The 21624-nt window shown below is 45.8% G+C and overlaps 2 protein-coding genes across 3 annotated transcripts in view; one reads left to right on the top strand and one right to left on the bottom strand.

The window, feature by feature from the left end:
- The window catches only part of WDR83OS (WD repeat domain 83 opposite strand), a 35584-nt gene extending 15319 nt beyond the window's left edge, over positions 1 to 20265 (bottom strand). The window contains exons 1-3 of the mRNA XM_073622729.1: positions 20111 to 20265; positions 11442 to 11547; positions 8710 to 8807 (exon numbers count right to left, since the gene is read on the bottom strand). Of these exons, the coding sequence (XP_073478830.1) occupies positions 8710 to 8807; positions 11442 to 11547; positions 20111 to 20163 (257 nt within the window). The 5' untranslated portion in view covers positions 20164 to 20265. The remainder of the gene's footprint in view (positions 1 to 8709; positions 8808 to 11441; positions 11548 to 20110) is intronic.
- WDR83 (WD repeat domain 83) overlaps positions 20222 to 21624 on the top strand; it is a 35758-nt gene continuing 34355 nt past the window's right edge. For both annotated transcript variants that reach the window (XM_073622728.1, XM_073622727.1), the window contains exon 1: positions 20222 to 20372. The gene's annotated coding sequence lies outside the window, so the exon portion shown is untranslated. The remainder of the gene's footprint in view (positions 20373 to 21624) is intronic.

Below are 21624 nucleotides of genomic sequence, written 5' to 3'. Positions count from 1 at the left end.
AAGTTCCGCTTTAAAGATCCACTTCTGGGCTCTCTTCTTTTGTAGTGGGTGCACCCCTCCTAATCTGTCGCAGAGGTGAGGCTTGAAATTAGCTCAAAGTGCTGCTGCTTTCTTCTGGCGCGGAGGCTAGGGTTGCCACCTTTTCTTCAAGCCAAACCCGAACGCGGCGCACAGCAATTTTTTTTTGTAGTATACTCCAAAGGATTGTTAAAGACCTGGGACATAATTGGGTGCCCCAAGGAGAGTAGTAATACAGTGAGTGTAGTGCACCATAGTGAAGAGTGGTTACCAGTGGGAGGGGCATAGTTAAACAAAAACATAAATAAAACCTATAAAATATGCTTAATAAAACAAAATGTCACAATATAAACTTAGCCTACCTTAACCGCTTCAATACCGGGCCAATTCTGACACTTTGCTCCTACATGTAAAAATCATCATTTTTTTTGCTAGAAAATTACATAGAACCCCCAAACATTATATATGTTTTTTTATCAAAGACCCTAGGGAATACAATGGCGGTTGTTGCAACTTTTTATCTCACACAGTATTTGCGCAGGAATTTTTCGAACGCGTTTTTTTGGGGAAAAAAACTGTTTTGTGTTTAAAAAAAAACAAAACAGTAAAGTTAGCCCAATGTTTTTGCATTTTGTGAAAGATGAAGTTACGCCGAGTAAATAGATACCTAACATGTCACGCTTCAAAATTGCACACGCTCGTGGAATGGCGCCAATGTTCGGTACTTAAAAATCCCCATAGGCGACGCTTGAAATTTTTTTACTGGTTACATGTTTTGAGTTACAGAGGAGGTCTAGGGCCAAAATTATTGCTCTCGCTCCAACGTTCGCGGCGATACCTCACATGTATGGTTTGAACACCGTTTTCATATGTGGGCGGGACTTACGTATGCGTTCGCTTCTGCGTGCGAGCACAGGGGACAGCGGCGCTTTAAAAATTTTTTTTTTTTTTTTTTATTGTTAAATTTTATTTTTTTTATTTTGACACTTTTTTGAAAAAAAAAAAAAAATTGATCACTTTTATTCCTATTACAAGGAATGTAAACATCCCTTGTAATAGCAATATGACATGTCAGGTGCTCTTAATAGTGAGATATGGGGTCAATAAGACCCCATATCTCACCACTAGGCTGGGAAGCCTGAAATTAAAAAATAAAATAAAACGATCGCCGCTTCGGCCGTTTTTTTGAATGGAGAGGCCGGGCGTGACGTTATAACATCGCGCCCGGCCTCCGATGATCATAGAGACTCCGGGGACCATCTGGTCCGCCGGAAATCTCTATGATCTACATCCGGCGCCGGCGGGTCCACTCTCCGCCTCACCGATCGTAATGGTGAGTCGGAGCAAGCACCGGAGGGCGGCGGGAGGACGTCCCCTCTCGCCTCCCATAGGAACGATCAAGCGGTGGAACGGCCGCTATAATTGTTCCTATGGTGTAGAGATTCGCCGGCTGAAACCGGCAATATCTGAATGATGTCTGTAACTACAGGCATCATTCAGATATACCTGCTCAAAGCCCAGGACGTCATATGACGCCCTTGGTATTGAAGTGGTTAAAGTGGTTCTAAAAGCTGAAGGTTTTTTTACCTGAAGGCAAAAAACCTTCAGTGTGCAACTCCCCCCTTAGCCCCACTAATACTTATCTGAGCCTAATCCAGCACAAGAGCAGAAGCTCTGCTGGGTCTCTCCCTCCTCATTGGCTGAGACACAGCAGCGGGAGCCATTGACCTCAGATCATCAGCACAACCCATGCAGGGCGGGGTTCCCTCCTCCCTGACTCCTCCTGTCTGTACAGAACATCAGGGCAGAGGAGGAGGTGGAGTCCGCTCTCCAGTGTGTTGTACAGGCACCTGGCAGGGAGAAATGCCAGCTGCCATAGAGGTGCAGATAGCATGGGATCCCAGACAGGGCTGGTGCAAGGATTTTTTACACCCCAGGCGAAACCTCATTTTGCTGCCCCCCCTTGGCTTCGCCCCTGAATCACCCCCTTTGCCCGAGCATCAGTGTGGCAGAAACCAGCGCTAGAGGAGGCATGTGGCTGCAGTAGAAGGCACTGATCATAGAGGCGTGCAGGGGATGTTTGCTTCCGTTCCATCAGGACATGTCCTCCAGTGCTGCGCCTCTATAATGACACTACAGAGCGGCTGCCTGAGTAACAGGCAGCAGAGGCATCCCCTGCATTCCCCTAGATGTGCACGCTTTATCCCAGCAGCGCCCACTGGAGGTTGTAACATTTATTACAGATGTATTTTTACTACAGCACGGAAAACTTACATAGCACAGAGACAGAGTAGGGAAACCAGCGGCCAGGCAACCCCTAGGCAGCAGAGCACCCTAGGTGGCTGCCTAGTTTGCCTAGTGGTAGCACCGACTCTGATCCCAGCCACCCTACAAGAGATGTGGGGCAGATGTGCTGGATGCCTGCATCCGGCTCTGGGATTCAGCTCCCCTGGGATGGCAAGGATTTAACCCCTTCCTGCCAAGCGTACGCAGATGTGAGTACTCAGCTTATGGGGGTTATACCGCGATGATGCCCGCAGCTGCAGGCATCATCTGGGTACCGTTGTTTAGAGCCGGCGATCGGCTATCCGAATATAACAACCGATGTGGCTAAAAGCCGCTCAGCTGTTATACCGGAGGAGCGGGAGGGGACGCGCCCCCCCCCCCCCCCCCCCCCCCCCCCGCTGCTCTTACCGGGCCTCCCGTTCGATCGGGAGGCCCACTGACAAATCAGCTGCCAGCCTTCTAATTGTAAACACGGAAGTGACGTCATGACGTCACTTCCCGTTTACGCGGCTGCCAATGGCGCCGATTTAAAAAAAATACACAGTATTCAGAATCGCTGTTTTCGGCGATCTGAATACTTTGAAGTGCAAAGGAGGGATCGGGGGTCTTTTAGACCCCCGATCCCTCCATAAAGAGTACCTGCCACCACTTATTACTGTCACAAGGGATGTTTACATTCCTTGTGACAGCAATAAAAGTCATCAAATTTTTTTTTTTTTTGTTTTTTAAACACAATTTATAAATATATAATTAAATAAAATAAATAAGAAAAACACATTTTTTTTAAAGCGCCCCCATTCCCACTAGCTCGCGCAGCAAAGAAAACGCATACGGAAGTCGCGCCCGCATATGTAAACGGTGTTCAAATCACACATATGAAGTATCACCGTGATCGTCAGAGCGAGAGCTATAATTCTAGCACTAGACCTCCTCTGTAACTCTAACCTGGTAACCGTAAAAAAAATTTAAAGCGTCGCCTATGGAAATTCTTAGGTACCAAAGATTGTCGCCATTCCACAAGTGCGTGCAGTTATAAAGCGTGGCATGTTTGGTATCCATTTACGCGGCGTAACATCATCTTTCACATTATACAAAAAAATTGGGGTAACTTTACTGTTTGGATTTTTTAAAATTCATGAAAGTGTCACTTTTCCCAAAAATTTGCGTTTAACCACTTGCCAACAGCCTAACGCAGATATACTGCGGCAGAATGGCACGGGCAGGCAAAATCATGTACCTGGTACGTGATCTGCCTTCCGTGGGCGTGTCGACCCCCCCCCCGCGCGGCAGTCGGCTTCGTTAGGGGAGCGATCCAGGCTGAGGGGGAGACCACTCATTCGTGGCCACCCCCTCGCGATCGCTCCCCACGAATGAGATTCTTCCTCTGCTGCTGTATAGTAAACAGCGGCAGAGGAAGTGATGTCATCGCTCCTCGGCTCAGTATTTTCCGTTCCGGTGCCGAGGAGAGAAGACATTGATGTGAGTGCACAACACATACACACACAGTAAAACACACCAGGCACACATTTCACCCCCCATCACCCCCTGATCACCCCCCCCCCCCCCCAATCACAGTGACACCAAGCAGTTTTTGTTTTTTTTCTGATTACTGCATTGGTGTCAGTTTGTGACAGTTAGTGTGGTAGGGCAGTTAGTGTTAGCCCCCTTTAGGTCTAGGGTACCCCCCCCCTAATAAAGTTTTAACCCCTTGATCACCCTCCGTCACCAGTGTCACTAAGCGATCATTTTTCTGATCGCTGTATTAGTGTCAATGGTGACGCTAGTTAGGGAGGTAAATATATAGGTTCGCCGTCAGCGTTTTATAGTGTCAGGGACCCCCATATACTACCTAATAAAGGTTTTAACCCCTTGATTGCCCCCTAGTTAACCCTTTCACCAGTGATCACCGTATAAGTGTTACGGGTGACGCTAGTTAGTTAGTTTATTTTTTATAGTGTCAGGGCACCCGCCGTTTATTACCTAATAAAGGTTTAGCCTCTGATCGCCCAGCGGTGATATAACTTAGGTTTTAGGGTCAGATAGGGTCTGCGTCGCCCCAAGCAGCGTCAAGTTAGTGCCAGTACCGCTAACACCCACGCACGCACCGTACACCTCCCTTAGTGGTATAGTATCTGAACGGATCAATATCTGATCAGATCTATACTAGCGTCCCCAGCAGTTTAGGGTTCCCAAAAAGGCAGTGTTAGCGGGATCAGCCCAGATACCTGTTAGCACCTGCGTTTTGACCCTCCGCCCGGCCCAACCCACTCAAGTGCAGTATCGATCGATCACTGTCACTTACAAAACACTAAACGCATAACTGCAGCGTTCGCAGAGTCAGGCCTGATCCCTGCGATCGCTAACAGTTTGTTTGGTAGCGTTTTGGTGAACTGGCAAGCGCCAGCGGCCTAGTACACCCCGGTCGTAGTCAAACCAGCACTGCAGTAACACTTGGTGACGTGGCGAGTCCCATAAGTGCAGTTCAAGCTGGTGAGGTGGCAAGCACAAGTAGTGTCCCGCTGCCACCAAGAAGAAGACAAACACAGGCCCATCGTGCCCATAGTGCCCTTCCTGCTGCATTCGCCAATCCTAATTGGGAACCCACCGCTTCTGCAGCGCCCGTACTTCCCCGATTCACATCCCCAACCAAATGCAGTCGGCTGCATGAGAGGCATTTTCTTTATGTCCTCCCGAGTACCCCTACCCAACGAACCCCCCCAAAAAAGATGTAGTGTCTGCAGCAAGCGCGGATATAGACGTGACACCCGCTATTATTGTCCCTCCTGTCCTGACAATCCTGGTCTTTGCATTGGTGAATGTTTTGAACGCTACCATTCACTAGTTGAGTATTAGTGTAGGGTACAGCATTCCACAGACTAGGACACACTTTCACAGGGTCTCCCAAGATGCCATCGCATTTTGAGAGACCCGAACCTGGAACCGGTTACAGTTACAAAAACAAAGTGTAACACAAAAAAATATATAAAATAAAAAAAAAACAAAAATAGTTGTCGTTTTATTGTTCTCTCTCTCTATTCTCTCTATTGTTCTGCTGTTTTTAACTGTATTCTATTCTGCAATGTTTTATTGTTATTATGTTTTATCATGTTTGCTTTTCAGGTATGCAATTTTTTTATACTTTACTGTTTACTGTGTTTTATTGTTAACCATTTTTTTGTCTTCAGGTACGCCATTCAGCTGCAGCGCTGATTTATTTAACATGGGGGCAGCAGGGGCGGAGGAGCGATTTGCTCCCAACTTTTGGGGCAGATGCCCCCATGCTTCGGCATATATAAATGGTGCATGTATGCCCATCATTAGAAGTGGGTGGATGAAGGGAGGTATTCTAATGGTGGGCATACCCACTAATCAATCTCTTTTTTTCGTTCAGCCCACATGAAAAAAAAGATTACAATATATGCCCAACAAGGACCAGCAACGTACTGGTATGTTGCTAGACTTTGAGTGGTTATATCAGAATGATGCCTGCAGGTTTAGGTATTATCTTGGTATCATTCTTTTCAGCCAGCGGTCGGCTTTCTTGTAAAAGCAATCCTAGCAGCTAATTAGCCTCTAGACTGCTTTTACAAGCAGTGGGAGGGAATGTCCCCCCCTCCCACCATCTTCCATGTTTTTCTCTGGCTCTCCTGTCCCAACAGGGAACCTGAGAATGCAGCCGGTGATTCAGCCAGCTGACCATAGAGCTGATCAGAGACCAGAATGGCTCCAATCATCTCTATGGCCTAAGAAACCGGAAGCTACGAGCATTTCATGACTTAGATTTCACCGGATGTAAACAGCGCCATTGGGAAATTGGGGAAACATTTTATCACACCGATCTTGGTGTGGTCAGATGCTTTGAGGGCAGAGGGGAGATCTAGGGTCTAATAGACCCCATTTATAAAAAAAAAAAAAAAAAAAAAAAAAGAAGGAGTACCTGTCACTACCTATTGCTATCATAGGGGGTATTTACATATTTACATTCCCTGACATAACAATTAAAAAAAAAAAAAAAAAAGAAAGGAACAGTTTTGTTATTGCGCAAAGGTGAACGCAAGCGTTGGTCTGGCGTCAAATGTAAACAGCAATTGCACCATGCATGTGAGGTATCACCGCGAAGGTCAGATTGAAGGCAGTAATTTTAGCAGTAAACCTCCTCTGTAAATCTAAAATGGTAACCTGTAAAGGCTTTTAAAAATGTATGTAGTTTGTCGCCACTGCACGTTTGTGCGCAATTTTAAAGTATGTCATGTTTGGTATCCATGTACTCGGCCTAAGATTATCCCTTTTATTACATCAAATATTTGTGCAATATAGTGTGTTTTAGTGCATTAAAATTTAAAAAAGTGTGTTTTTTCCCCCCAAAAAACGTTTGAAAAATCGCTGCGCAAATACTGTGTGAAAAAAAAAAAAATGAAACACCCACCATTTTAATCTGTAGGGCCTTTGCTTTAAAAAAATATATAATGTTTGGGGGTTCAAAGTAATTTTCTTGCAAAAAAACAAAAATTGGCAGAAAGGGCTTTGTCTTCAAGTGGTTAGAAGAGTGGGTGATGTGTGACATAAGCTTCTAAATGTTGTGCATAAAATGCCAGGACAGTTCAACCCCCTCCAAATGACCCCATTATGGAAAGTAGACACCCCAAGCTATTTGCTGAGAGGCATGTTGAGTCCATGGAATATTTTATATTGTGACACAAGTTGCAGGAAAAAGACAAATTTTTTTTTTTTGATTGCACAAAGTCGTCACTAAATGATATATTGCTCAAACATGCCATGGGAATATGTGAAATTACACCCCAAAATACATTCTGTTGCTTCTCCTGAGTACGGGGATACCACATGTGCGAGACTTTTTGGGAGCCTAGCCGCGTACGGGACCCCGAAAACCAATCACCGCCTTCAGGCTTTCTAAGGGCGTAAACTTTTGATTTCACTCCTCACTGCCTATCACAGTTTCGGAGGCCATGGAATGTCCAGGTGGCACAAACCCCCCCAAATGACCCCATTTTGGAAAGTAGACACCCCTAGCTATTTGCTGAGAGGTATGGTGTGCATTTTGCAGACCTCACTTTTTGTCACAAAGTTTTGAAAATTGAAAAAAGAAAAAAAAAAACACATACAAATGCCTCTCAGCAAATAGCTTGGGGTGTCTACTTTCCAAAATGGGGTCATTTGGGAGGGGTTTGAACTGTTCTGGCATTTTATGGCCTTCAAAACTGTGATAGGCAGTGAGGAGTGAAATCAAAAATTTACGCCCTTAGAAATCCTGAAGGCGGTGATTGGTTTTCGGGGTCCCGTACGCAGCTAGGCTCCCAAAAAGTCCCACACATGTGGTATCCCCATACTCAGGAGAAGCAGCTGAATGTATTTTGGGGTGCAATTCCACATAGGCCCATGGCCTGTGCGAGCAATATATCATTTAGTGACAACTTTTTTTTTTTTTTTGTCATTATTCAATCACTTGGGACAAAAAAAATGAATATTCAATGGGCTCAACATGCCTCTCAGGAAATTCCTTGGGGTGTCTACTTTCCAAAATGGGGTCATTTGGGGGGGTTTTGTACTGCCCTGCCATTTTAGCACCTCAAACAAACAATGAGATAGGCAGTCAAACTAAAAGCTGTGCAAATTCCAGAAAATGTACCCTAGTTTGTAGACGCTATAACTTTTGCGCAAACCAATAAATATACGCTTATTGACATTTTTTTTTACCAAAGACATGTGGCCGAATACATTTTGGACTAAATGTATGACTAAAATTGAGTTTATTGTATTTTTTTTTATAACAAAAATATCGCTTTTTTTCAAAATTTTCGGTCTTTTTCCGTGTATAGGGCAAAAAATAAAAATGGCAGAGTTGATCAAATACCATCAAAAGAAAGCTCTATTTGTGGGAAGAAAAGGACGCAAATTTCGTTTGGGTACAGCATTGCATGACCGCGCAATTAGCAGTTAAAGCGACGCAGTGCCAAATTGTAAAAAGTGCTCTGGTCAGGAAGGGGGTAAATCCTTCCGGGGCTGAAGTGGTTAAAACACCGCTGCACAAATACCGTGTGCCATAAAATATTGCAACAATCTCCATTGTATTCTCTAGATTCTATGCTAATATATATATATATATATATATATATATATATAATGTTTGGGGTTCTAAGTAATTTTCTAGCAAAAAATACGGATTTTAACTTGTAAACACCAAATTTCAAAAATAGGCTTAGTCGTGAAAGGGTTATATCAAATCTCAGGACAGTCCCAGTGAAAACCGTGACAGGTGGCACCTACAGACACACACAACCCCCCACCCCACCCCCAAGTTTCAGCTCTGCCTCCAAGACGCATTGTCAACATGATCAATGAGTCAGAATGGGATCACCTTACAGTTGCAACATCTAGAAGACTTACATAAAGCTGCTCATCATTTGCTTGGTGTCTTCAGAGCTGCGAGAGTTTGCAAAGCTGATAAAGGAGCAATATACCGCAATCCACGCACACCACTTCAACTGTAATGGAGAAAGTTACAACACAATTATTATGGAATATCAACATGCATAGAGAAACAACTACAGCACCGCCTAGTGGCAAATGAGCAACACTGAATTCTGTATATCAGAAGATCATTTCATCGGACAATAAACCAATCAGGGAAGAAATATGGAAGATAGATAAGATGCATGGATATAAAAAAAAAAAAAAAGTGTGCTCAAAAGGAAGTGACAGTAAAAGCTTTAGTGGGCAGCATGTGGAGAAAAAGATTAGCCAAAAAAAAAATAGTATTTAAAAACCATTTGAAAATGTCATTATAGAATCAGAATGTTTGCTTAACCTCTTGCTGCCCAGATAATACATATGTGCAGCGGCAAAGAGGGCGGACTTGAACATCCACATGTCACACGTGTCCATGAGCAGCAGAGCTTTCTGTGCTGAAGGAATGCTCACTGCACGCTCCCAGGACAGTGACCAAGCTGTCAAAGACAGCTCCCAGTCTTCTTACCGATTGGTATCTGGCAGGACTAGCTTCTGATGAGATGACCACTTTGACAGCTAATTACCCAATCACTTGTCACATGATCGGCCAGAATCTTCCTGCCCCTGGCATAAAGACCCCGTTAAAGGGACGCCGGAGTTGGGTGGGAAGGGGTTAAGTTGGACTGTCCAGTGACAACGTTACAATTTACAAGAAAGCAGGTGACAGTACTGACTAAAACCCAAAACCTGGGTGTCATGAAAGGCAAGGGTTAATGAAATTTAGATATTAAATGAAAGCATTTCAAGGTAGTAACTCATATTATATAGAAGGAGTGTAAGGCTTGGTTCACACCATTGCGAATTGGATGCAGGATCCGCATCCAATTCGCAATAACAGGATATTTTGACTCTATGGAGCCGGTTCACATATCTCCACAGCAGGTCCGGTGCATCTTTTGGTCTGTTTCAGGTACAAATTCAGCCCAAAATTTGGACTGAAATTGGACCTGAACCAGTGAATCAGGATGCACCAGATCCCTGCTGTGAGACGGATGCGGTGATGATGTGAACCGAGCCTCAGAGAGGAATGATCTGCATTATCACACAGCTAAATAGGATAAAAACAATATGCTGTCACGTCTACAAGACCCTCATAGAATTTTTTCATTTACAATAGCCAAAGACTGGCAGTAAGTAAAAGTCCACACTGTCATTTTAGTGCACTTCCACATACAAAAGAGAACTGTTAATACAAAATGTTTGCAGAAAGTTCAGCTGATCTGTGTGATAAATCATCCGGTGAATGAAATTATTTAGGCGGCCATCTTGGTAGAGGCAGGGATTTCCATCCTCATGCCAGAGCTGCCCCCTGGACAACTGGTGATCTGATGCCTGGGGAATGTTCAAGAAGCAAAAAGGAGATGTGGGAGGAAGCATAAAAATAAGGCTCAGGTTTTGCAAAAGGACTTGCCATTCGATTCCATAAAGCTGCCTATCTATATCCACCAGCTAGTGTACCAGATGCTGTATTTCTTTTACTGACCCAAACACCTCATTAGTTTGGTTAAAATAGTTAACACAAATCTTTTACCAAAAAGAACTGATGTCATTGCTCCACCTAGTCCAATCAGAGAATGCAAAGTTTTCTCTGAACGGTGCCCATGCTGAGCAGCCAACCTCAGGCTGGCCGCTCAGCAAGGTACTGGAAGCAGGTGGAGATCACTAAAGTAGTAGTGTCTACTTCAGTGATTTACAGCCTCCAGGGGCATCAGCCACATATGGTATATACATAAAGTGATTGTAAAGGATCGTTTTTTTATTTTTTTAAACAAACATGTCATACTTACCTCCACTGTGCAGCTCGTTTTGCAAAGAGTGGCCCCGAACATCCTCTTCTGGGGTCCCCCGGTGGCTCTCGCGGCTCCTCCCCGCATCAGATAACCCCCTAGGAGAAGTGCTCTCCTGAGGGGGTTACCTTGCGGGCGCGCTCCCGACTCTAGCATTTGCTTCAACAGACACGAAAACCGGACTCGCTCCCCCGCCCCCCCCCCCCCCCCCCGTGTTCGCATCATTGGATTTGATTGACAGCAGTGGGAGCCAATGGCTGCGCTGCTATCAATCTATCCAATCAAGAGCTGGGACCTTGTGGAGAGAGGGACAGCGCGTCCCCGCCAAAGAGATGAAGGGGCTCAGGTAAGTAAAACGGGGGGGGGGGGGGGCTGGTGACTGCCAGGTGTGTTTTCATCTTAATGCATAGGATGCATTAAGGTGAAAAAACACAAGGGTTTACAACCCCTTCAAGTTGGACCAATGCAACTATGTATAAAATATACCATGCCTGGAATTCTTCGTTAACCACTTTCTGACCATAGGATGTCCTTGGGTTGGGGTGGTTATACCGGGATATATCATGTTTGTGTGCAATAAAATTCATTTAAAAATTCAAGAAACGCTGCGCAAATACCGTGCTACATTAAAAAATGCAACACCCACCATTTTATTCTCTAGGGCCTCTGCTAAAAAAAAAATATATATAATGTTTGGGGGTTCCAAGTCATTTTCTAGCAAAAAAAATACAGATTTTTTTTATGTATGGGAGAAATATCAGAATTGGCCCGGTAGGGAAGTAGCTAAAATGAAGTCCTACGTTTGCTTTATTCAAGTCTTACCTTCAGCATCAGGCCACACATACTAAAGATCATGCCCAGGAGGTTCATATAGTCCGGGGTTGGATCATCCAGGGTGGGGGAGCTGTCGGTGGTGGGAGGTTTATACCTGGGGAAAGAGATCAATGCTTTGTTCAGGGTTATCACAACCTCAATATACATGGATTCAATGATCTATGCAGTTTACTACAGATCTTTGTATTGGTTAAACATTAAATAACATTTGAGCAGCAGCTAAATCTACCTTTCAAAGCAGGGATAAGTCCTCACCCCATCTGCCCTCATTTATTGCAAACCATATTCTACTCTGAAACACTTTTTTTTTTTTTTAACCATACATTGTCCCATTTTAAAGAGAAGCAATCATGACAAAATAATGGAGGTGGCCATTACTGATCTCTCCCTTAATGGATGATACTAACTTGGTTGTCCTGCTTATGCTGCTGATTCATTGCTGTCTGAGTTGCTGACTTGATACAAGTTTAGAGCTGAGGAATTCTGACTTATTACACTCATCTACACAGTTCCTAGCAGCCCAATACTGTCCCCAAAATGAACCCAGGCCCTGCATGTCACCTTTTTTTTTTCTGCCGGTCTGTAAGGAATCCCCCCCCCCCCATATACAAAAGTCTACACATAATGCTTTTTTTTCCCCCTCTTAAAGATAATAATCAAATATTGCCTAAATATATCAGCCATTTCCTTGAATCTTGGTGTGCTTTGTGTATTTCTTCCAGATCTGTGCAGTAATCCATTGTAAGACTTCCCCTCTGTGCAGGAGCTTCCTGTAAGACCGGTCACTGCTGCTCTCTCTACTTGTGCAGAATGACTGGTCTTGTCTCCGCCCCCTCTTGTCCTTTTCTGAAGGCAGCCTGTAGTGGGCGGGGTCTCCCTGGCCCCTTCCACAGTTCTGCTCTCTGCACAAGCTATATACAGCACAGTGATGATGTCAGCTCTACTTTTACAAAGACAATCTATTGGTTTTTAAAAAGGCAAGGTGCACACAAAGTGGATTTATATACTTTGTGGTAGGGTTGCGCCGATACCAAGTATTTGTACAAGAATCGATACTCATGCAAATGCACCGATACCTGAAACCGATACGCTCAGGCTCGGTTCTCTAAGCTGTCAGTGGGTCTCCCCTGTTGAAAGCTAAAATGTTAGGCCTCATGCACACGAGATGCTGTTAAAATCGCGTTCAGAGGCAGTTGGACACTTTTTTCAACTGCCCCTGAACCCATTTAATGTTATCCTATGTGTCCATGCACATAGTCTCGTTTTTTGGCGTGTTTAGGCAGTTGCGTTTAACCTCATTTTTCCAGAAGCAAAAAATTGGGTTCAGACGCAAACGTTTTCCACGTTTCAGACGCCAAACGCGGCTAAACGCCGGTGCCGCGTTTAGCCGTGTTTGCTTTTATAAGTGTTTTTAAAAGGAACATTTTACAACCCGACTTTGGGGCCCCATATCTCGGGGCCACTTGGTGCTAGGAACCCCAAATTTGGTGTGCTAACACAGTTGGACTAACACTATAACATATCCAAATTTGCATCAAGCATCAAGTGGCCCTGAGATATGGGGCCCCAAATTCAGGTCGGTAAATGTCATTCTCTGCTGCAGAAAAGTGCTTGACATTTTGCGAGCCGACTTTGGGGCCACTTGGTGCTAGGAACACCAAATTTGGATGCTGTAGTGCTAGTTCCACTGTGTTAGCACACCAAATTTGGGGTTCCGAGCGCCAAGTGACCCCGAGATACGGGGCTCCAAAGTTGATTCGCAAAATGTCATTCTCTGCAGACACTTCTAGACGCAAACGTGGTAAAACGCGTCATGCAAACGCGGCAAAACGGGCGTTTATAAACGCCGATTTCAGCTTTTAAAAACGTGTGTTCAGCAGAGATGTGCATGAGGCCTTAAAGAAGTCCGGTAATTGGAGCTGTGGGAAAAAAAAAAAAAAGAAAACAGCTAGCAATGTTTATTAAACAAAATTGCTCAGCCTATGAAACAATAAAATAAAAATAAACATTGTTTCTTTTTGTATCTTTCCATTTCTTCATCTGCAGATCAAAGGGATGAACAAATATTCCTCTGCTTAACCCCTTATTAACCCTTAATTTACTCTAATCATCCTCAATTATCTCCCTATTCTCCTCCATTTAATTATTATTTTCCTGCTTTTTTTCTTTTTTTTTGTTCACGTCTATTTTATAAATGACAAACAATTAAAACCTTTTTTTTTTTGTTTGCTTTGTTAGTGAATATTTTTGCACATATATATTAACATATATTTACACATTTCACATTGAAAAATCGCAAAATTAAAAACAAAAATCTATTTATTTCCTTTGTAAATAACTTTTCAATGCTTTGTACCATTGCTGACAGCTGAAGTGAAAACAAAACAGTTACGGTAGATATCGGCAAGTACTAGAAAAAAAAAAAAAACATCATCGGTACTCGTAAAAAAAAAAAAAAAAAAAAAAAATGTATCAGTGCATCCCTACTGGTAAAAGTGAAGAATATTTAAAATGAAAAATATTTGTGTCCACAGTCCAGACAAAAACATAAGACATAACATAAAAGAAAAAAAAAAAAAAAAAAACATTGATGAGCAGAATTTTACCAAAGAAATATTAGGCCAGGTTAGATCAACATAGGAAATGGACACTTAAACCCCGGGATGTAATGTCAGCAGTGTATTAATCCCAGCTACCTTGAAAACTGAACATGCCTCCTATCAGCTCTTGTAATCACAGCAATAAAAGTCGCACACAATTCATGACATTGGATCTTTCTGCGGGCGAAATGGAACAAAGTCGCTATCCTTGGAAGGTGACTCACTCTACTTAGAATCTAGTGAAAGCCATTATTAATCCATTTCTAAAAATATTTTATTCCCCTTAGCCTGTCACTGGGGACACATGCTGTGCCAGATTTCCTTCAGCATTAAAGCAGACCTCCCCCTCTCCCTCCTTAAAGTATAACTGGAGAGGGATTAGAACCCCAGTCAGTTTTTATCTCTGTCTGTGCCCCCCCCCCCCCCCATTAGGGAGATTCACCCTCTCTATTTGTCCCATTTACCATTATCATAGAAAGTGAAAGTAGAAGAAAATCCCAAATTTTGGGTTGTCCCCGGAACAGTAATAGAGCAGAAATCTTCCAATGGGGACACTAGTTCTGGTCATTGGGGAATCCCCAAGGAACTCCCTTAACTTGCAGAGATTTACTCTCACTTCCTGATTGACTATGAGACAGGAAATTCTAAGGGATTATAGCCCTCCCTTACTCTATCAAAAAAAAAAAAAAAAAAAGTTTTGCCTATAGTTCTAGTTTAAAGTGATAAAAAAAAACAACCTTTTATCACTTTAAACAAGAACTATAGGTAGAGCTGCACGATTCTGGCCAAAATGAGAATCACAATTTTCAATTTTTTTGCTTAGAATAAAAAGATCATTCTCTCATGAGTCTCGCGACGTAAAATCTTTCACATTATACGAAAAAAAAAATCCCCCCCAGCAAACCGCTTGCCACGGGAGGTACTCATGCAGGATTAAACCCTGAGCCACACTGAAGCTTTGTATTCATTCAGAAAATACAAATCTTCCTGTGAATGCCTGGGCAGCGCTCAGCCTGACATGATTAGATTCCAGGAGCTGGACAGGAAGTTCCCATCCCACTCTCAGAACATAGCTGCATGGAGCCTCATCTACACACAGTATACAGCACACACAGCAAGTGCACCTGTTAGAGTTCCAAATCGTTTCTTTGGACCGTGAACTATTTAACCACTTGACATCCGCGCTATAGCCGAATGACGGCTACAGCGCGGTCCTGAATTCCCGGGAGGCCGTCAGAGGACGGCCTCCCCTGTGCACGAGCCCTGCGCACGTCCTACAGGGCGTGCGTGGAGCGCGTTGTGATCACCGGGTCTCGTGTGATCACCGATCCCAGTAAGGGGCCGCTCCCGGCCCCTTACCATGTGATCAGCTGTCAGCCAATGACAGCTGATCACATAATCAAAACAAAAGCTCTGTGATCGTTTTTTTTTTTCTCCTCACGCTGACAGTGCAAGGAGAAAAAAAAAAAAAAACGATTACCGGCTTATCAGCAAGGGACATCGGTCCCAAAGAGGAAGAGGCAATTCTGCCTCATTTGTGCCACCAGTACCCCCTGCCAGTGCCACCTCACAATGCCCACCAGTGCCACCTATCAATGCCCACCAGTGCCACCTATCAATGCCCACCAGTGGTGCCAATCAGTGCCATCTAGCATTGCTGCCTATCAGTGTAACTGATCAGTGCCCATTATTGCCACCCATCAGTGCCGCCTCATCAGTGTACATCAATGAAGGAGAAAAATTACCTTTTTTAAAATTTTATAAGAAAATATAAAAAAATTTTTTTTTTTTTTTTAAATTTGGCCTTTTTACATTTTTTTTAACAAAAACTAAAAACTGCAAAGGTGATCAAATACCACCAAAAGAAAGCTCTATTTGTGGGAAAAAAATGATAAAAATTCCATTTGAGTACAGTGTTGTATGACCGCGTAATTGTCATTCAAAGTGCGTCAGCGCTGAAAATTGGTCTGGATAGGAGGGGGGTTTAAGTGCCCAGTAAGCAAGTGGTTAAAGGAATATTAAATATGGAGTTTGGCTTTATTAAAGCGGATCTCCACCCTTTTTTTTTTTTTTTTTTAACCCCTGCTTACCTGGTTGCAGTTGCTTCACATTTAACCACTTAAGGACCAGATGATTTTCCCCCTTAATGACCGGGCCATTTTCTGCGATACGGCACTGCGTCATTTTGACTGACAATTGCGCGGTTGTGCGACATTGTACCCAAACAAAATTGACGTCCTTTTTTTTACCCACAAATAGAGCTTTCTTTTGGTGGTATTTGATCACCTCTGCCATTTTTATTTTTTGTGCTATAAACAAAAAAAAACAACAATTTTGAAAAGAAAAGAAAAAAAAAACAATATTTTTAACTTTTTGCTATAATAAATATCTCAAAAAAACAAATTTCTTCATCAGTTTAGGCCAATATTCTACATATCTTTGGTAAAAAAAAATTTAAAAAATAAAATCGCAATAAGCGTATATTTTGATTGGTTTGCGCAAGTTATAGCGTCTACAAAATAGGGGATAAAATTACGGCTTTTCTTTTTTATTAATGGCGGTGACTGGTGATTTTCAGCAGGATTGCGACATTGCGGCAGACAGATAGGACACTTTTTTGGAACCACTGACATTTATGCAGCGATCAGTGGTATAAAAATGCACAGATTACTGTATAAATTTCACAGGCGGAAAAGGGGTTAACACTAGGGGGGCGATCAAGGGGTAAAATGTGTTCCCTGGAAGGTGTTTCTAACTGTGGGGGGAGGGGACTGACTGGAGGAGGAGAGAGGAGAGAGATCGCTGTTCCTAATCACTAGGAACAGACGATCACTCTCTACTTCCCTGACAGAACAGGGATCTGTTTGTTGACATTGACAGATCCCCATTCTGGCTCTCTGTGGAGCGATCGCAGGTGGCCGGCGGACATCCCACGTGCATCAGCTCCCCCCGCTGTTTAAAGGGCCGACGTACAACTATAGCGATTCGCGGGAACGAGGTGACCTGCCGCAGTATAATGATGGTGGCTGGTCGGCAAGTGGTTAAGGTACTCACCCACCGAGCGGATCCAGTGTCGTCCTGCCGAGATCCGCTTCTTTTATGCCCCCGCTCGGTCACATGCCGCCATTTTCGGTGACATCAGGAAGCTGCCGACTCCTCCGGGTTCAGCCAGTGGCTTCCTAAAGCCACACTGCCTGTCCTGCCCCCCCCCCCCCTCCTTTCTTAGTGAAGGACTATGTCTCGCAAAGTGCATGTCACTCTTCAAGGAGGCGGATGATGTGCAGGGGGGGAGGGGGCGGCCAAAGGGTTTTCATTAACAAAAAGTCCAATTTGCACAGAGGAGGGGAGGCAACATCCTATTAAGAGTGAAGATCCACATTTGGGGCCAGTTCACATCATAGAAACGCAATCTAGGTGCATTCCAGATGCTTTTCTGCATGCGCGTTTTTTGACACTTTTTGATGCGTTCCAGTGTGTTTTTGATGCAGTCCAGTGCATTCCCCCCCCCATTTTTCTTAACCTTAAGGACATGTGCATTCCAGTACAGTCCAGTGCAAGAAAAATGCTGGATGTTCTACTTTCTCTGGAACTGGAACGCACTGGAACTGCAAGCACTGGTGTGAACTATGCCATTGGAAACCATATAACCTACTTTCCATGCACTTTTTATGCAGATAAAAAAAAACAACAACGCAGTGGACTGCATGTGGTGTGAACTGGCCCTAAAACAATAATAAAAAAAATAACTTGCTGCCCATTACCTCCCCACCTCATCCAATCGAGGAATGCCTTGCATTCACTGAGACAAATGGTGGTCCTGCTGCATAGTAGCACCAGGGGGCAGCTTGCTTGGCATGTGACGTGAAAGACAGTGAGGATCACTGTAGTAGCGGCAACTAATACAACGACTTCCAGCTTTCACAACAATTGGTCAGGTAAAACGTTTGGCCAGTTAAAGTGGTTGTCCACCCTGTACAGCCACTTTTATCTACAGGTAAGCCTATATTAAGGTGGATGTAAACCCAATGTCATCCTTTCTAAACTACTGCCATAGGGGTCATCTATAAGGATATACATGCCTCCTGCCTGTATCTTTACCTGTCAAATGTCTCCCCTCTGTCTGTTATGAGACCCGAAAAACTGCAGATTCTGTGGGCGGGTCTGTTGTCTGGAGCTCGGTGGGTGGAGTCGTGATGTCAGTAGACTCCCCGCCCACCTCTACACTCCCCTTGTCAATATGCATTTTCTCCTGTGTATTTCTTACACTGAACTTCTGCTATGATCTCTAATATCCAGTGAAAAGACAGGAAAGTAACCACATGACTTCAGCATGACCAATCATGGTGAGGTGAGGAACAGCCAATCCTTGCAGAGCTGCTGAAGAAAGGAGTGGGGGAGGGAATTAAAAAACAATGCATGTCTTAGGCTAATGCATGAGATATGTAAATCACCTGTCACTCACAGCAAGGGGGAGGATTTGACAAAGTTTTTCTCTGTTTGTCAAGAATTATCTCACTGAACAATAAAAGAGGATTGCTCAGAGATGGATTAACTCTTTGTGGCAAGACTGGGCTCAAATGATAGGAAATCTTATACTCTACAGCAGGGATATGCAATTAGTGGACCTCCAGCTGTTGCAGAACTACAAGTCCCATGAGGCATAGCAAGACTCTGACAGCCACAAGCATGACACCCAGAGGCATGATGGGACTTGTAGTTTTGCAAACAGCTGGAGGTCCGCTAATTGCAGATCCCTGCTCTACAGTATGATATCAAAAAAAATAAATACATTTGGGTTTACATGCACTTTAAGGCTTACCTGCAGGTGCTGGAAATATCTCCTAAACCTCCTTGAATATACCTCCAAGAGTAGTGAGTAGTGTTCACTATTTTGATTTTGCAGCATTTCCCACATTAATACACGTTTTAAGATAGTAGCGCAGAAGTCTATCTAAGGATCTTTTATACCTCCAAGAAGAGCGCCGATGACCACGGCGCATACGCACTTTATAAAGTGCACATCGTGCCATTTCTAATAGGGGTCATGCCATGACTGGCGGCTCCCGTGCTCATGAGCAGGAGCGACATCACGCGTCTCCAGCCAGTCACAGAGCCGGAGTTCGCGGCCCCCGGAAGGAAGAGGGGTGAAGATGGACGCTCGCTGCTAGTGGGGACAGCGGTGACATCGCGGGCTGCGGTTTCAGGTAAGTGACACATAATGGGCTACTATGCGGTGCCCATTATGCTTTACCTTTGCAGGGAAACAAAGAGGAAGTAAAACTCACCAGGGTTCACTTCCTCTTTAGTGGGCACAAAAATCGATAATCGTTGGGATGTTTTTGAGCTGAAAAAAAGGACAAGTTTGGAAATTTTCTGCCGAACGAACGATAAATTGCAAGGTTAATGCGTTTCCCGTCCGGACTGTTTGCGCTAGGTATAAGAAAAACAAACAAAAAAAAAAAAAAGATTAATTTATGTCCACTGAATGATTTATCGGTCATTACATGATGGTGCTATCGTTTGCTCTCACAGCCGAATGTTTGTTTTTTTTTTTATGCGAAAATGGGTTTGGCCGATTTTTCGTATAGCGCTGGATTCAATGTAATCAACCAATAAAATCCATACCTGGGGTTCAGCTTTTAAGGCCGCGGTTACAGTTGCGGTGCTCTCTGAAGAGGGATTCATGTTCAGATCGCTGTACAGAGAGCATGTGATAGGCGGTGAGGGGGGGCGTTATATCTCCTCCTCATCGCCCATTTTAACCCCTCAAATGCTGGACTAGCACATGGTTTGCTGGGTGGTTGTAGCATGGCCACGCCCCCTGTCCAATGATGAATGTGCGCCTGGCTCCCCGCCCCCAACCACACTTACCTTCTACTGTGCTGGAGGTACCAGGATGTCCTGCACTGAAAGCTCCCAGCACCAAAGATAGAAGGGAACCATTCTTCAGCCCTCCCCCCACTCCCAATACTATGTCTGGCCTGTGTACACACACCTTCCCTGGGGAGCAGCCCAGTCCTTCCCCCTCCCTCTGTTATGGGTTCCCCCGGCTCTCACCTCTGTATCTTCCCCGGCCTCCTCGGGTCACTGCCGCTGTTCCCCGTCATCATTCCTTCCCAGCGCCTAATCCGATTCCCAGAACCTCCTGCTGTTCCCAGCACTTCCGGCAGCAGAGGGGGGCGTGCCCGGAAACACGCCGTCACATGACGGATAACCCGGAAGAGCCTACAGAGAGCGTCACGTGGTTTTGTGTACACCCTGGGTCACTAATCAGCTACAGTGTTTAGTGTGTGCAGAGTACAGGACCCAGTCAGAACAGGTAAGGAGACCGGGGGCCCCTGCAGCTGTCCTGAGAGAGGGACCAGGGGCCGCTGTCCTGAGAGAGAGACCAGGGGCCGCTGTCCTGAGAGGGACCAGGGGCCGCTGTCCTGAGAGGGAGAGGGACCAGGGGCCGCTGTCCTGAGAGGGACCAGGGGCCGCTGTCCTGAGAGGGAGAGGGACCAGGGGCCGCTGTCCTGAGAGGGAGAGGGACCAGGGGCCGCTGTCCTGAGAGGGAGAGGGACCAGGGGCCGCTGTCCGGAGAGGGACCAGGGGCCGCTGTCCGGAGAGGGACCAGGGGCCGCTGTCCGGAGAGGGACCAGGGGCCGCTGTCCGGAGAGGGACCAGGGGCCGCTGTCCTGAGAGGGAGAGGGACCAGGGGCCGCTGTCCTGAGAGGGAGAGGGACCAGGGGCCGCTGTCCTGAGAGGGAGAGGGACCAGGGGCCGCTGTCCTGAGAGGGAGAGGGACCAGGGGCCGCTGTCCTGAGAGGGACCAGGGGCCGCTGTCCTGAGAGGGACCAGGGGCCGCTGTCCTGAGAGGGACCAGGGGCCGCTGTCCTGAGAGGGACCAGGGGCCGCTGTCCTGAGAGGGACCAGGGGCCGCTGTCCTGAGAGGGACCAGGGGCCGCTGTCCTGAGAGGGACCAGGGGCCGCTGTCCTGAGAGGGACCAGGGGCCGCTGTCCTGAGAGGGAGAGGGACCAGGGGCCGCTGTCCTGAGAGGGACCAGGGACCGCTGTCCTGAGAGGGACCAGGGACCGCTGTCCTGAGAGGGACCAGGGACCGCTGTCCTGAGAGGGACCAGGGGCCGCTGTCCTGAGAGGGACCAGGGGCCGCTGTCCTGAGAGGGAGAGGGACCAGGGGCCGCTGTCCTGAGAGGGAGAGGGACCAGGGGCCGCTGTCCTGAGAGGGAGAGGGACCAGGGGCCGCTGTCCTGAGAGGGAGAGGGACCAGGGGCCGCTGTCCTGAGAGGGAGAGGGACCAGGGGCCGCTGTCCTGAGAGGGAGAGGGACCAGGGGCCGCTGTCCTGAGAGGGAGAGGGACCAGGGGCCGCTGTCCTGAGAGGGAGAGGGACCAGGGGCCGCTGTCCTGAGAGGGAGAGGGACCAGGGGCCGCTGTCCTGAGAGGGAGAGGGACCAGGGGCCGCTGTCCTGAGAGGGAGAGGGACCAGGGGCCGCTGTCCTGAGAGGGAGAGGGACCAGGGGCCGCTGTCCTGAGAGGGAGAGGGACCAGGGGCCGCTGTCCTGAGAGGGAG

The sequence above is a fragment of the Aquarana catesbeiana genome, linkage group LG03, assembly GCF_042186555.1.
Source record: "Aquarana catesbeiana isolate 2022-GZ linkage group LG03, ASM4218655v1, whole genome shotgun sequence".
In the NCBI taxonomy this organism is placed as follows: domain Eukaryota; kingdom Metazoa; phylum Chordata; class Amphibia; order Anura; family Ranidae; genus Aquarana; species Aquarana catesbeiana.
This window is presented reverse-complemented; position numbering and strand designations above follow the sequence as displayed.